The following is a 16,549-nucleotide window of genomic DNA, read 5'->3' as shown; positions in this document are numbered from 1 at the left end:
GTAGTGCACAGAGGTGAGATTGACCAATGAAAAAAATAGCTCAAAACAGCTGAAAAAAAGGCATCAAGAAGCTGATGAGCTGTGAAATCTCCTACACTTTTGTACACAGCCATTGAGGGGAAAAAAGCTGAAATCCACAACAAAAAAAGCTGAAATCAACTGAAAAGTTGAGAAATCTCACCCCTGTGTCTGGCATAACACAAGGCCAAGGGCCTCACTTGCGCTTGTGTGATTAGTGATGAATTTGGGGCGGCTAGGGTCGATGACTTCTGCCGCGTGTATCTCAAACACTCACCTGAGTTTCTCTCCAATTTCGTCAAATGTTTCGGGCACGACAGCCCCGGCCTCAGCCAGGGCTTGGTTTTTGGCAGCAGCAGTTTCCATGGCGACATCACTGCTTGACCCAGAGTGGCCAAAGTACCCAGGCTGCAAAGAAAGTCCAACTCTTAAATCAATTGGCATTTGACGGCTTTTGCAGAGTGGACAAATTTTAGCAGAGCACTCTGTGCTTCAGTTGAGTATGAAAACTTCAGTTTAAACCGTCTGATGTTGCGACTTACTTCGGACTTGAAGATATCTGCGCACTCGCCGATGCAGAAGGCGACCATGGGCTTGCTGAGCTGGCCGCTATGCAGAGCCTCACAGACGTCATGTTCTTCACATCCGCCAAACTATCAAAACACAACAGTGAAAAGGGGAACCATGTAGCAAAATGGCTTTGGTGGGAAGATGACTGACGAAGATGAGCAATCTTTACGTGGAATCTACTGCTAATCAATGCGGCAACTGAATCAGAGATAGGTCATTCAAACCCTTCAGAAGAACCCCAAATTTGGCCCCGAATTAACCCTAACTCCCTGGGGTGTGGGCAAAATCATCCTAAAATTGGAGGATTCGGGGCTGTTAGGGTTAAAGGCTTTGAAGAAATTGAAGCTCAGTTTGAGCAAAAATTCAAAATTGCAAAACTCTCCAGATTCTGCAATTTTGAAAGTGTGGAAGACCTCTCAGCATTTTGTATTGTTCGGCAATTGGTACACACCACTTTCAGTCTAATTTGGGAGGTTGCTTGATGATGTGCAAGAAAACTTGCATGGAAACCCAGGCCCCCAACGAATGTAGCAACACAAGTGGCTGATGAGATTAATTGCGACCAAAGAGATATCGACTGCTGAGCACTACCTCTCCAAGCAGCAGCAAGATCTTGACGTCTGGGTTGGCCTCCAGGGACATCAGATGATCCATGAACGAGGTCCCGGTGTACCTGGAGATCAAACAAATGCAAAGTCTTCAAAATCTTCTCCAGAATCATCACGTTTTGACCTAAAAGTACTTTTAGAACCAGTAAGACTGGATGTTCCTTTTATAAATACTTTTTGTTTGAGCACTAAGGTCCAGGACCCAGCATGTGGGCCTTTTTTTTTATCAGACAATAAAACACGGCTTGGAAGTATTTAAAACCACTCAGTAATAAATATAGCCCCAAAATATGAATAAAGATTTCTTCTTCTGCATTTAAAGTTATTTTTCAAACAAAAAAGCAAACTTTGGCAGTATATGAAGCATAACAAAAAAGAGATCTCAAGGAAAACGTCAAAAGAATTAAGACGGCTTGTCAAATAAACTATGATTTCAATGAATGCTACCAACCCAATAAATCTTGATAAGCACCTACTGCTCAGCCAATTATGGCTTCCAAGTCCAAAGGCAGCTTAACGTGTTCAAATTTCAAACTGTCCCATCACACTTTTGTTTCACTTATTTTGTTTCTGTGGCAAAAACTTTAAACTCTTTCAATCCCTTTCAATCCCAACTTACTTGCCGCCACCCACTGACACTCCTTGGTACAGCCCATCTGTGTTTCCGGCAATGCTGACCAACAGCTCTATGCTCAGGCCCCCGGAGCGGGTGACCAGTCCCACGCTGCCCGGCCGGTGCAGCCTCAGCGAGACCAGATCCTCCATCGGCCCGCCGATGTTACCATGCTTATTGCATCGGAAGCTGCCCGGCTTGATGAAGTTGACCTGCAAGTTGTGCAATGGCTGTCGGGGAGAGGGGAAGGCATAGATTATTTGCCTGCATGCATCTCGAAGCAGAACTTCTATCAACACAATGGACTTGTGCCAATTTTCTTTCAGGATAGCAGATGATTGTAGGTCTTGAAAAAAGAGGCTTAAGTATCTCCAAAGATTAGACTCATAGCCGGCTTCATCACAAGAAAGAATATCAGATTGATGAGCCAACTGAGTACGAAATGCTAAGCTTTCTTTCTTCGTCTAGAGCTAGGATATTGGCATTCAATGCCATTTTATTCTGGGTGCCTTAATGACTTTCTTAGCCCAGAACACAAAGGCAAATTCTTTTCTTGAGCCAATAACAGTATTCCTTCAACAAGTTTAGTACCTCATCATATGAGTACTTCAAGTTGACCAACTTCAGTTCCTAACATCTATTCCAAAGCTTTCATTGCTAAACCATAACACACACACAGCACATCGGTACAACAGTTGTTATCGCAAAAATGGTTTTCACCTATCGCCTATTCAAGTCAAGTTGGAGTTATACGTAAGCTTGTCTTACCATGCAGGGTCCTACGACTAAGACTCCATTGTTGTGAGCCATCTGAACCAGAGTTCTTGTTTGTCGATCTGGGATATGGCCTGCTATCATCAGAACACAGCGAATCTAAAAAAAAAGTTGTTGACTGGGTTTTTAAACATGTTGTCACCGAGAAATGTTACCCCTGAACAACAGGCTTATTTTTCTTTTCTGCAAGTAAAACCCCAAGTAATCAACTTACACAAATGAATATGCCCAAAGCACTTTTCAACTAAATGTGCATAAATCAACTCTAAGCTAAATACAAACAAATCCATTTTCATCTGATTGGGCACAAATCAATATTCGCCTGAATGAGCACAAATCAATTTTCATCTGAATGTGCACAAATCAATTTTCATCTGAATGTGCACCAATCAATTTTCAACTGAATTGTGCACAGATATATTCAATTGAATGTGCAGAGAGGAATGCAGAGTGGCAGGGGGAGGGGGCCTCAAGCATCCTTACCCCCCCCTACTCTTACCATTAAGAGGGCCCTGGTACAAAGAGGAGATTGGAAATCACCTGATGACTGCACTTGACCGCCTTGACAGCGCACAGAAAGGCCTCCCTCCCAGGAGCACCGTTAACGACCACACTAGCGTCCGGATGATTATACAGAGCAGTCTCTATGCTGCCGTACACTGTCCATAAAGAAAAAAAGAAAATGAAATCAAACTGGAGGTCCTTTCCAGGCTTCGCAGATTTGGCACTTAACTCCAGCACAAATGTGGACATTTATAAGCAGTGAAAATGCGCAAGGTTTCTCATGAGGCAAAAGAATCCTAAGACGAGAACCATTCAGCAATGAGCAACACTCTACATTGAACGCTGGCATGATCGGTATAGATACCCACCTGGAATGGTGACTTGGCCTTCAGCCCACAAGAATCTTTCTTCCTTGTCTTCACTGTAGGGACAAAGTTAAAAGCAAACAAAAATACCAAGGTGTGATAAATCTGTCTATTCCACACGTCATCTTCAGCTAAGCATTGTTTCTTTAACCCAAATGCTCGGGTCATTTTTTTTTTCCAGGAATTTTCCCAAATCCCGCAAAATCCTCCACTGATTTCAGAGGCCTGGGATTAATGCAAATTTTACAGAAATATTCAATCCAATACAGCTTTCACAAAACCAGCTTTGGTGAACATAAAACTACCTAACTTTCACAAAACCAGCTTCGGTGAACATAAAACTACCTAACACACTGCAAGTGTCTGCACTATTTTGCTGCTTCAACTTTAACCACTTGCTGCCGGGGGCAGTTATCAATGTTGATGATGCTAGGCCGGGATAATTATCGTTTTTTTTTTCTGTTTTCAAAATTCTTAAAAAATTCCTATCTTTACGAAGGACTCTCTGGTCTCCACTCTACCCTGACGGACAAAAGCTACTGACGCCCAAGTATTTCAGCTAGACCTGCAGCCTTGTAAAAAGAGCCCAGATTGTGCGGTTTTATGTAACTTTCTTTTGTTCACGAACCTGGCTCAGTGCACTGCTGACCTCTTTTCAATAGGGGCCAGATTAGCATGCAGCAGTGCTGTGTGGTTCATCGCTGCGGTGGTGGAGAGCTTTTGTCCCCAGTGGTAATCTAAATGGCTCTAAATGCCCCAAACCGTAGTACACTGTTTCAAAACAAGGCTGGATTATTTCCACTTCTGAGAGTGAAAAAAATGTCAGTAATGCCCAGCAGCATGGTCTTTTGTTCCGACTACAGTCTTTTGTTACAAGACCCTGTTCCATTTGTCCGAGTTTGGAGACCCCGGCCACACATATAAAGCATACGTGTCCGGATCCAGAATCCCCAGCAGGAAGTGGTTAAGGACGATGACAAAGTGAAAAGACTGTCATTTGTAAAATGTAAACATCACTGACTACAATCTCATGACTTTCTTACCCGCCTGGATTTACAATGGCAGCAACTGACTGCTTTCCCCGCCCACAGACAAAGTCAAAATCCAGCATGCCCTGTACGGCTTCGTTCATCAGTCCAACGATTATTACCTGCACCAATGAAATAAGAGAACATTTCACCAAGTTTGAAGTCTAAAATAAACGGAATGTATTGACACCTTCATTCCCAAAACACTTAATATACTCCCCTCCACAGTGAGTCTACTAGAGAACACCTACCCAAACAGTCACTACATATGCAAATTTCCATGCATCTATTATTACTCGCTGAAAAGATTTGATCATCCATAGTGCACCCTGACCTCCCACAATGCGCTGCAGCCCCGTCACCAAAAAGAGAGACCTCCCCCCATCCATGCGACGACGCTTCGGTCATTATCACTATTCCGGGTTTCGACCATAAGAATGGGAGTCCAGCGTTTGGGTGAGCCTACTTTAGCCACCATAGTTGTCCTGCGTGCTGTTTATATGAAGGGTGACCACTGTCTTCTCCTGGCGGTGAGGCTGATGGTAAGCCAAGGATTTGAATCGCGTCGTGCCGGAGAAGGCAGAGGCAGCTCTCGAAGGAGTGCGACCACTGACAGAATCAATCTCATCCTTGGCCAGTCTGGGGCAAAGCCTTGCCGTGGTCCGATCCATGGGTGCTGCCATGGGTAGCTGTCTACTCTGGTAGGGGAGTGTTTACCTGGTGCAAGTCCCGGTTGGTATCTCACCCAGTGTCATCGTGGCTCACTGTCATGGAAGGAGGAGGTTAGCCTGTGAGGAGCAGGTCCCGGGGCTGTGGAGGCCGGGGGTGGGGATTGCTGTCGAGGCATTAGCTACGCATTAGCGTGAGCCATTAGGGCTTCACCGATGGACTGGAAGGCTGACATCCATGCTGTGGAGGGAGGATCCTGATGTTCAGAGAGGTGCCTCTTCCTGGGCTTCAAAGAGTTCCATGAAGAAGAGCGCTTGCCCAACGTTTCTTAGGAATGGGTGATCCGATGGCTGAAGTGGCAGAAGAGACCAGAGGGGACTGATCGCCGGAAGAGCACTCCTGGTCTTGGCCGGTGTGAGCTAAATCAGTTCCGCGTTGAAGGATCAGTTAAAGCATGGTCGGATGTCCCAGAGATAACAACTTGAAAACCGGAGCCACGGTTGGGCTGTAGTGGTCTAAAGCCTTGGTGGCGTAGAGGACTGGTGGGCTCCGGGGTGCCCATTGAAGTCTTTGAGGGTGTCATGGTGCCGTAGCCCGACAGTGCACCAGGTGGGATAGACTCGGCAGAGTGCGGGGAGCCTGCTGGAAGTGCACTCTGTCAAAATTGCCGGTGAAGTGGTGTTCTTCCCCGATGAAGAACGGCGGCCGATGCCCACTGGAGTTGCCAAGGAATACTGGTGCCATTGCATTTTGGATTTTTCTGGGCTATGGCGGTCGATGGGCGTGGCATATTTCACAGTGATGGCGGGATGAGCAGGGGAGACCTCAGGCGGAGCGTACTCTCAGGAGTCCCGGCTAGTTTAGCAGGCCAGCGATTGACCAAGGAGACAGAGCTCTTAGCCAGGTCCTAGCAGGTGCCTCTGTTCAAACAGTTAGACCTTTATCCTCATCCCGGGTCCTGGCCAGATCCTAGTGGGTGCCCCTAAATGCAGCCGGCAAGGCCTGTTAGTAATCGGTCGGGTAGTCATGGGCATAGCTGGAATATGAACATGCTAAACACCTGCAGGGTGCATTAATAAGAGACTGAAGAAGACAAGAACACCAAGAACACACGAAAATAACAGTCTTACCAACAAATAGATGAAAATCAAGGTAATACTTTATTCAGAAGAAGGAATAGATAATCAAGTCGACAGGGAGCCATGTAGCGTCAACAGAAAACTCAGAGAGCTGAAAATGCCTAAAAAGGCATGTCAGTTACTTAACAGCGCTGAGAAAAGGATGAACATGGCGACGTGACTGCAATGCATTGTGGGAGGTGAGGGTGCACTACAGATGATCATGTTTTTTCAACGAATAGTAACAGACGCGAGTGAAATTTGCATAAATATGAAGTGACTGCGTTGGGTAAGTTGAACGCTATTGACCATCAAAATCCACGCCCAGGTTTGGAATTTAGCGTGGATGTGGAGCCTTTAATTACGACTTGTTATCAAAAAGATTCCTCGGTTTTTAAGAACGAACAATTTGCCGTCAATACCTGCTGCAGTTTGTTGCAGGGCTGGACTTTGGCCAAAAAGGCCTACAAGCCAACTACGAAAAGTTAGTAGGTAAATAGACAAAAACAGGCAGTTTTGAGCTCCCTTCTCTGAGAGAAGTGGGGACAGAAGGCTGGTCATAATTAAGCATTGGTGGAGGGGGTGAAATACCAAGAAGCCCAACTGGTAAGGAGTGTATTTGTGCCTACCCTCGTTTCTCCATTGAAGAGTTCATCAGAGTCGTACTTGGCAACGACTTTGTTGGATTCAGTCGGCTGTCGTAACAAAATGAGAAGATAAATTTACCTTCCTCAGGTGTCGTATTGATAATGTGGTCAACTTTGCACAATCACCACTCTGATGATTGCTATTTCCCATCATCTTTGACCTTAAATCTTGGGAAAGCTATTGCTCGGCGGATGAGACACCAATAAACAAAGATTTGAGATTGGACGTCTCCGTTTTTTACGGTCAATGCAGTGAATCAAGTGTCGTTACAAACATAGCATGAGCACAGAAACCACATAGAAGGCATAACTAACGGACAAACTCAGGATGAGAGGCCTCTGGTCAGCAAATCTTGCCAAAAAAAAAGAAAAAAGATCAAAGGGAGACAGCTGGTCGGTCACTAAACTCAAACTTACCTGCCACAGTGGCTGGTATATCATATTCACATCATCAGTGGAAGTTGGAGCATCATGTAGCCCCAGCGCACGCTGGATGAGGTGTGTCACGGGCGTAGCAACAGAGAACACATGGACGGGCACATCTGAAAATAATCAAATCATACCGATTGACAAGGAAGAATGTGCCTTATCTGGCCAAGGTGTGGGGAAACCTTCAGAGCCAAAAAAAAAGGCCAGAATGTCGCTGCAACGTGCATTCAAATTCTATTTTGAAACATTTGAAGGAGACATTGTTATTTTGTTTGGCATGATTTGCACAAATGGCCATTTTTTATGAAGCGCTAAAACATATCCACCATAAAGGTCTTCAAGGAGCTGGTATCATTATCCCTGCACATTGGGCTGACAACATCTGAACATTCCTGAAACCAACTCAGCGCCCTGGCGAGGATGCTGACCCTATGCTGCCATTTCGGTGCAAATGGCTACCCATGACCACATCTGCCCTCATGGGTGCCCATGATCATGCATGGGCTTGGGAAAAAAACCAAACATGATAAGCCTGCTTTTCAAGCACCGAGTGGAAACTGTCTCGGCAGAAAGATGGCAGGAAAACAGTATTGCGCATGACACAAACTCACCGAGATCGGTCAGCGCGGTCGGCATCTGTCCGGTGGGCACCGTCGCCAGCGTGGACCGGCGGATGAACAGCGAGATGTTGTTGGCTTGGAGCTTCTCTTTGTCTTCCTGCAGGGCCATTGCAATTCCCTGAGGAAAGACAGGGAGCAAAATTGGAGGATACGCTGGTGAAGACGGTCAGAGACCAGGAAGGCCACAATTTTAAACTGTATTCAAAATTGGGAATGGCCAATGTCACAGTTCATTCGAAAGTGACCGTGAAGCGGAATTCATGGCGATCAAGAAGTCAGCTTTGCAAGAAAAACAGGCTCATGAATTACAAACTCAACTTGGCGATCAAGAAGTCAGCTTTGCAAGAAAAACAGGCTCATGAATTACAAACTCAACTTGACGCTTCAGTTAGAGGTCCTCGTTGCAAGATATAGGACAGTGTAGGAGCAGGACTTTAAACTGCATTGTTAGTAGTCATAGGAGATTATCAAAATGATGGGAAAATGTGAAGCAATTGAAACAAGATTTGTTGAACTGAAGTGATCTGCCAAATGAAAAAAATTGGCGGTGTGGACAGGTGCGTTGGTTGGACAGGTCGGCGATAGCTCAATAATTCAGCGTTACAGTTGAATCTGGCCATCATGGTTGAAAGGCTGAGACTGTAAGGTTGCTTGGCCATGTCGGCTCTCTGGTACAACATTCAGCGGGTTCTTAACCCTAACAGTAATTGGATGTCATTGTGTCAAAAAGAATTCCCAACATAGTGTACCCACTGAGCACTCCTGGTTGGACCGATCAGAGACAGCTCAATAATTCAGTGTTATAGTTGTATCTGGCTGGCTGAGACCGTGAGGTTGCTTGGCCAGGTTGGCTCTCCATTACAGCAGGTTCTTAACCCTAACAGTAATTGGATGTCACTGCGTCAAAAACAGTTCCAACCATGGTGCACGGGCTGAACACTCGTCTTTTTTATACTGTTCACGTCTTTGTAGCTTTCTCTAGGTTCATTCTAAGCTGACCATCTCTCCCTCTTTCCTTTTGGGTTTTTTGTTGAGGGGGGGCGGAGGAGACATAAAAGGGAGGGGACAGTTTGGAATTAACCTCACATGCATTTTTCCCATGCAGAGCCTGATCCCTGTGATGGCGTCGTTGACGTTGCTTATTAGCATAAACGTCTTGCCTTCCGGATGCGGCACCTCCGTCATCAACTTGATCATGGTCTTGGTGAATCTGTACATCTGGTCGACCGACGGCCGGCCGGAGTGCTGGGTGTAGCAGGCCACTTGGTCTCGCACGCCGAGCTTGGCAGCCGTGTCACTGGACAAAGCAAACGATGCATACCATTTATTGGAATAATGCCGACTTCCCATTGCAGGCTTTCTTCAGAAATTTAAAAAATCTATTATAAAATCAAAAACCAACTAACATTCAATAACTGATTTTGGGATCTTGCTGTAAAATGTGAACTGCCGTGAAAGGCTAAATTTGGTTACTCCTATCTGAAGATTCTCAGCAGAGAAACATCTCTGGGTAAGCAAGTAGGTGGGTATTGTGATAAGCTTACCTGATGACCAGAGATGTTCCCCCACCGAACACAAGGCTCCAGATTCTACCAGTCTTGTTCAGCATGGTCAGGTTCATGGAGCAAGGCGTTCCTGCGGCAAGTTGGCTGATATGGAGTTCCTGTAGTGAAATCACAACTGTAAGAATGGATGTACACACAGGTGACCCTGACATGGTAAGTCAAGTCAGAAGAGGTTGGATTCAATGGTCAGACATCCAACCACATCAGACTACCTCCTACTGCTCACTGAGTAGTGATAATGACGGGAAATCAAGTTGGCATATTGTCTCTTTCCTCGCCTTCCACCACTGCGGTCCAGGTTCGAATCCGGCTCGGTCCGCATGTGGATTGGGTTTTCAGGCCCTAGCTGTCAGTCCGTGGGTTTTCCCCGATTTCCTCCCACCTCTAGAACTGAGCATTTCTTCATTGTCTTCTTCACTCATTATCATCCTGTAATAAGCTATTGGAGAGTCAAATTTGAATAAAATCCGGTACACTGTGTTATCTGATTGCATATAAACGTAACCATTTGAATTCCCCAGACTAAAGACACTGTTGCTATAACTTGTGATTCGGGGCAAGCTTTTTTATAGTGACCACCGTCTCTGGAATGGACTGGTTCCTTTGTGCCCTTCTTATCCATTAAGAACAGTGTATTGTTGCAAGGCGTCTCTTATGTACATGTAACAAAGTAAAAGTTTGCCCCATATCACAAGGTATAGCAACAGTGGTTTTAGTAAGGAGAATTCAAATTGTTATGTTCACGTGAACTCAGTGTACCAGATTTTATTCAAATTTAACTCGCAAATGGCTTTCTGGCGGTATATGCGCTGTCGTATGAACAGATGTCAATAAATCAAATCATAATATCATGCATAAGGTGCACGGTGTCTCACAGTATCTGCAATTCAAAGGTGCTGGTCTATTATCATTATGCCTGCACATTGGGCTCACATCATCTGAACATTCCTGAAACCATCTCAGCCCCTGGGGAGTATACTAGCCCAATGCTACCATCTCGGTGCAAATGGCTAAACATAACTATGTCTGGAATCCATTTACTCCTGGGTGGAGAGAGGCACATAGGGGTAAAATGACTTGCCCAAGATCACAACATGCTGCCACCAGCTGGATTCGAATCCCAGACCCTGTGATCGGAAGTTACAAACCCTGACCATCAGGCCGCATGCAAACAATCTCCAAACAAAATCAATCTGCTCAAAGCTGCTTAATTAATGAAGTGAACATCTAGTAACGAGTAAAAACCTCAGGCAAGAGGTCTCGGCACAGTGATGGCGCATACTGAAGTTGCTCCCAAGACTCCTTGCATAGGGCTGCTGCCTTGGAGTCAACTTTGGCGGCGACATCCAAAATATAAACCTCTGAATCTGTGACCACTGCATGCAAAATTAGAAACAAAGACTACTTACTGGCTGATAATTCTGATGCTGGAACTTTCTGGGGGACATGGAACATTCTAGGGGATGTGGAACTTTCTAGGGGATGTGGAACTTTCTAGGGGATGTGGAACTTTCTAGGGGCGGTGGAACTTTCAAGGAACATTTTACCAACATGGATCTGTAAGTCTACATACAAATTAAGCGACCTAACTACTTTGGCTCATAGTTCAGATGCTAGAACTTTCTCAATGGAAATGGAACTTTCGAGGAATTTGTAGCGACATCCAAAATGCAAAACTTTGAAGTTGTGACCAAAAAATAGTTGTGTGCAAAATAAGAAATCAGACAACTCAGTGGTTGATAATTTCCGACTGGAACTTTCTAAGAGGAAATGGAACTTTCAAGGCACTATGAACAATGCATCAGGATTTCTACCTGAAACTTTTGAAATGCAACTTGAAGTTTTCAAATACTTCAGCAACTTCCCAACTGGAAAAAGAACTTATATTCTATATGTCCTTTACGTGATAACGGAGTTGCAAATATGAAGAAACTCCCTTCCTCTAAAATGCAGGATGCAATCAAACTGAATAAAAACTGATACTTTTTTGGTATCGCTACGTACCAAGTGGATTGATCTCCAAGTAGGTGAAATGTAGCTCTCTGAAACACTTGACGAAAGACTGAATGAAACTGCCCAACATTCTGAAATTCAGACGAGCAAATAAACAATCAAGGATGAAGCAAGCAGATTGGGACTATAAACTTCTTACGTATAGAATTATTGGCTCCAAAAGAGAAAAAGAAATCTGAAAATCTGATGAAGTGGTAGGAAAAGGTACTTTTACCTAAGGGCTGGTTACGGTCTGAATACACTGATATCAGCCTGATGTAAGCAATGGGCTTGGTGTAAGGAAATTATGGGGTACAATGCGAGTGACGTTCAATCTATCTGGGACAAACGTCAGGAGATGGTTCAATAGCACGCTTATTAAACTAGAGAGCTCAGTAAGGGTGTTTGCAAGAACAGGTCTAATGCTGTGATATTTAAGGTCAATAAGATGAAACGTGGTGCTTAGTAGCTTGAAGGCCGGTTCATACTCGCTGCGTATTCACTGTGAATGCAGCGCGAAGGTCTATTTTGAGGTGTCTGCAGTGTGTGAACGAAAACGCAGTGCGTAATGAAAATGCGCGTCCTTGCACGCAGTTTGTGAAAATAATGGATGGTGCGTACGCACCAAATGTATGCATATTCGGCCAAATTGAAATTTTAAACTTTTGTCGGATACGCACACACAGCCGAGACTTGAAAAAACATGAAAGTGTGAACGTGAAATGCGTCGTTCACATTACGCACTGCGTGTGTGCAAACGCAGTGAGTATGAACCAGCCCTAAGCTTTCAATTATTGACCCTGGCATAATCAAGAGGGCATCCGTAGTCCTACACAAAAATGCCTATTTGGGAAAAACTGACGTCTTGCAGACAATGTTTTGTTGCATCTGACCCATTTCCCTTTACTCACTGTGCCTTTGTATTTGGGACGTTCTTCAGCAGCGTGTCCTGAATAATCTGCTCTTGGGGCACGTCTTCCAATCCCACACACAGGCGAAGAGCCTACCCATGTGAGAAAACAAAAACCAAGTTTCCAAGGATGGATTTGCGCCGGGAAGATGTTGGTAAATCCAGTGCAAATCCATCCTTGGAGAGAGTTGTTTGCAGTACCCGCTGCTACATCTGACTTGAACCAGCCAGCCGACACCGGTAAGCTCGGTGGTCGAGTGGTTAAGACCTCTGCACTAGTAAGTAGGAGGTCATGGGTTCGAGTCCCACCCGAGTACGTTTGTGGTTTTTTTCACAAGCCTTCGGGGGCAAACACTGAGTATGCAGTGTTATAATACATGTCGGGCAGGGCAAAAAAAGTCCAAAATTAATTAAAAAACCAAGTGGCTTTTCAAACTCAACGCTGGGGCATAGACAACAGAGTCCATAGAGGGGTTTTGAGTGTAATCTGGTGCCATCCTTGTCCAAAATATGCAGAATCTGATCCGACTCCTTTTGTTGGGGCTACAATTGTGCCAAGTCCTAAAGTTCTGACGAGCCCCCAAATGGTACAAATTCAGTGATGCACTCTTGCTCGCATCAATTTCTACTAATCAGCAAAGAGGGAAAAACCCTGACAGCTGCAAAATTGAAAATGAGTTTTACAATGTCAAATGGCAGTGTTGGAGTCGAATCCATCAAAAGTCCTTTCACAAGTCCCTTCATAAATCCAGCCAGTCGTTTTACAAGGCCAGTCACAAGTAACAGCACCAGCAATGACCAAAGAATGCTTTTGTCACAGCTCATTTAAACAGCGAGTGAATTGGCTGAAGACTGGATGACCTGTGATGGACTTTCAGGGATTTATGATGGACTCAAATACAACACATCAAATGGAAAGACCAAAATGAGTCACAAAAAAAGAACAGGAATACCTCCTCATCCACGTTGCCCACATCCACCCCTCCCTTGTGATGGAACAGGACGACATCATGAGATTCTGTGTGGGAGTACATGCACAGGTAGCACTCTTCATTTTCTCCATGGGGGAGGTAGGGTTCAATCATAAACTGCTTCAGGGTGCCCTCCACACCATCAACCTTTAAAGAGAAAAGCCAGCAGAATCAGTCAAATTTTTCACTCTAACAGGCCGGGGTGGACATCTGGGACTTTTGCAAAATGGCCGGTAGCGACCACACTGCGCCGATGAAAACAACTGCGACCGCAAACCAGCCAGTCAGAGGACTGGGCTACTCGGTCTTTTCTTTGACCAGTACGTATGCACGTACACCTTGCAGTTATTTTCCTTGGCATGGTGTGGTTGCTCCCCGCCACTTTGCGAATGTCCCGGATGTCCGCCCTGGCCTGTAGTTCATTCTAACAGAAATATGAATGTGTGGGAACTGTGCAGCTTGTTTAGAAAGCCAAAGGATGCTTTGTGAGCACACATTAGTTTAGCTTGCCTGTATGGCTAATTTTAAGCTGAATGTGCACAAATTTGTCAGATTTTGCATGAAAGAAATGTTAGTGGCTGCATAGGATATAGAATCTATTGGAAAAAAGACTAATAGCTTGTTTTCCATTGTTACTTAGGTAACAATGGTAGTTTTAGACTGTGTTCATTGTAAGTGATAACTTCGGAATCTTCCTGTTTGTTTTTCAATTTTGGATGCTCGTAGCCTGAAAATATGCAGCACAAGAAAAAGAATGGTACAAAAATACTGGCTCTACAATTATATAGCAAGGCACAGGTAAAAAGCATCAAGACAGAAATCTGCCTCTAAACCCATCCTTTTTCTCAAAAGCCCATCACAACTCTCAAGAAATAGCAAAGGGCATGTGTGGTGATTACATGATGACACCTTATTCAAAACAAAAGCATCCAAACATGTTGGGCGTGATCGGTCAATCAGCATGGTCGCGCGATGGCGTAGCACTATCGGTCAATTTTGCATGAAATCTCCAACTTAACTTCCCTTAACTTCCCACATCTGCGAAGTAGACAGAGATGGCGAGTGTCTGTTGTGGAACAACACGGACAGATCGTGCAAAGGCAGATCAGATCATTACATAGATCAACCGATCCATCCAACATACATTCAGTTTGCTGATTTTGTAAAAATAAGTGATTAGTTATTCCATCAAGTTTGAAAAGTTTTCATAATTGACTTTTCATCTTTGTGAAGACAAAAATTCTGAGTACTTTAGAGAGTCAACTTGGACAAATTGTTAGTTTGTGTCTGTGTTGGTTTGGAAATTTGTTGCTTCTTGAGGATTTCTGTTACCGTGATCCTGGATCCCAGTTTATCCTGGATCCAGTTTTTTGCAGTCCCAAAGTCCACATTGAGCTGGATGAGTCCCAGTTGCTTTCTCCGTTTGATAGATTGATCTGGCTTCACCACCAGACCCGACTGCAAATAAAGACAGGTACAAATAAAAATGCCGCTTTGTCTGTGACTGTTCAAACGAGCTGAAGATCTTGAGGAAACAAGCCCATACATACGGCTACCACAAATTTCCCCAACAGGTAAACCTTTCAGCCATCGCAAAACAACAGCATGACCACAAAAGTCAAATTTACCAAGGAAGACACTGAGGTATTCATGTAAAAACACACAGAATTTTTCAGACCAGTCTCATTGAGTTTGTACACAAGGTGTTAACCAGCATATCCGTGTATGGAACTTTCCAACCTTGACAGCCGAAGAAGTCAAGTGGTCCAGTCATTCCCAATACAAAGCAGGTGGGTATGGGTCCGAGCCTTACATCAACAAACATTTAAATGCATCTATGAGCTCTCGTATCTTGCACGATAGTCGGCTTTCAAAACCAAGCTATACGTGTAGATGGCAAATCTTCTCATATGCCACAAGACTTGGGTTTTCCCACACCAACACTAACATGCCTGACTGGATAGTTGCCAGGTCCCTAATTTTGCCAAGTCTGATTGGTTTTCAAGGTAAGTGGCGAAATAACGGACCTTGGCGACTATACGGTCATGGACGTTAAGTAAAACAGAGCTTTACAAATCACCTCAGCAAATGGCTGTTTAAAGCATTAAGCTTTTCATTTTTCTATAAGCCTTGTCGCTAATACTGCATGGGTGATTTTGTACAATGGTAGAAAGGCATTGTGGGAAGGAAAAAGAAGCAAACACTGCCCGTTTCCTTCCCACAATGCCTTTCTAGTTCCTCCACTGAGCAAAATCACCCACGTGGCATTAGCAATAAGGCTTATCAACAAAGTTTCTGAGGCCTATGCATATATAAACATCTTCAAAACGTCAGGACAAATATTGAAATTCCAAGTGAATACTAAAATATGATTGGAATATGTCAGTCCAGGTATTTCACTATTTCAACGGACATGGCGGATTTCCTTATGCCCTAAATTTTTACAAAAATTAATTAGGGCCTGAACAGCATGCACATGTACTGTAGCACAGCGTTCGGACTTTACTCCAAAATCTAATCATTAACTGATTCAATCACTGATCATTTGACCAATCCGTGTTAGAAAGTTTGGAAAGAGTTCAACATGTGGAAAACACAAATTTTCCCTTAAAATGTTATACATGTAATAGCCATGACAGCCATCAGAAAGTGATAACATGTCCTAAAAAGTGAAATTTAGCTAAGAAAATTTCTGAAGCATTTACATTTTGAGTTCTGAGGGAAATTATGAGGGAAAACTCGGAGCGTGTTTACACCAAGACATATTAGTACATGGTAAATTCAAATTTGCATGACTGGTTTATCAGTAACGAAGTGACATTTTCTCGCAATTTACAATTCGATATTTAAAAAAAAAATAGGTTCAGCAGTCAGCACAATAAAGAGAGTAATGCCTTTGGCTTTCTGGGGGCTGGCTAGCCCCACTAGTGTGGCAAGGACTCTCACTCCCGATCCATAAGGATAGATCGGGAGTGATAGTCCCTGCCACACTAGTGGGGCTGGGGGCTGGCTAGTTTTATAAGATTAAAATGACAAAAAACTGGGGGTCCCAAATTACAATCCCCAGAGTTCCTGTAACTGAGTTTAATTTAGTCATGGTTAAATTTCTGCCATTAGGCCTATGTATTTATTTTGCACACAGCGCCGA

At 44.2% G+C, this 16,549-nt stretch overlaps 1 protein-coding gene across 3 annotated transcripts in view; it reads right to left on the bottom strand.

Moving 5' to 3' along the window:
* The window catches only part of LOC110987051 (ATP-citrate synthase-like), a 29,481-nt gene that overhangs the window by 2,694 nt on the left and 10,238 nt on the right, over positions 1-16,549 (bottom strand). For all 3 annotated transcript variants that reach the window (XM_087139018.1, XM_087139019.1, XM_087139020.1), the window contains 18 exons: positions 14,734-14,859; positions 13,384-13,548; positions 12,432-12,523; positions 11,533-11,612; positions 10,774-10,904; positions 9,508-9,626; positions 9,050-9,260; positions 7,955-8,081; positions 7,332-7,456; positions 6,897-6,962; positions 4,496-4,602; positions 3,456-3,508; positions 3,124-3,242; positions 2,578-2,682; positions 1,816-2,039; positions 1,180-1,261; positions 561-671; positions 296-426 (listed from right to left, as the gene is read on the bottom strand). In XM_087139018.1, coding sequence (XP_086995144.1) covers positions 296-426; positions 561-671; positions 1,180-1,261; positions 1,816-2,039; positions 2,578-2,682; positions 3,124-3,242; positions 3,456-3,508; positions 4,496-4,602; positions 6,897-6,962; positions 7,332-7,456; positions 7,955-8,081; positions 9,050-9,260; positions 9,508-9,626; positions 10,774-10,904; positions 11,533-11,612; positions 12,432-12,523; positions 13,384-13,548; positions 14,734-14,859 — 2,174 coding nt within the window. The remainder of the gene's footprint in view (positions 1-295; positions 427-560; positions 672-1,179; positions 1,262-1,815; positions 2,040-2,577; positions 2,683-3,123; positions 3,243-3,455; positions 3,509-4,495; positions 4,603-6,896; positions 6,963-7,331; positions 7,457-7,954; positions 8,082-9,049; positions 9,261-9,507; positions 9,627-10,773; positions 10,905-11,532; positions 11,613-12,431; positions 12,524-13,383; positions 13,549-14,733; positions 14,860-16,549) is intronic.

This window comes from Acanthaster planci, linkage group LG07 (assembly GCF_054643075.1).
Source record: "Acanthaster planci isolate LZ-2023a linkage group LG07, COTS_SCS, whole genome shotgun sequence".
Lineage (NCBI taxonomy): Eukaryota > Metazoa > Echinodermata > Asteroidea > Valvatida > Acanthasteridae > Acanthaster > Acanthaster planci.
Note: the sequence above shows the minus strand (reverse complement) of the source record. Positions and strands in the feature narration are given on the sequence as shown.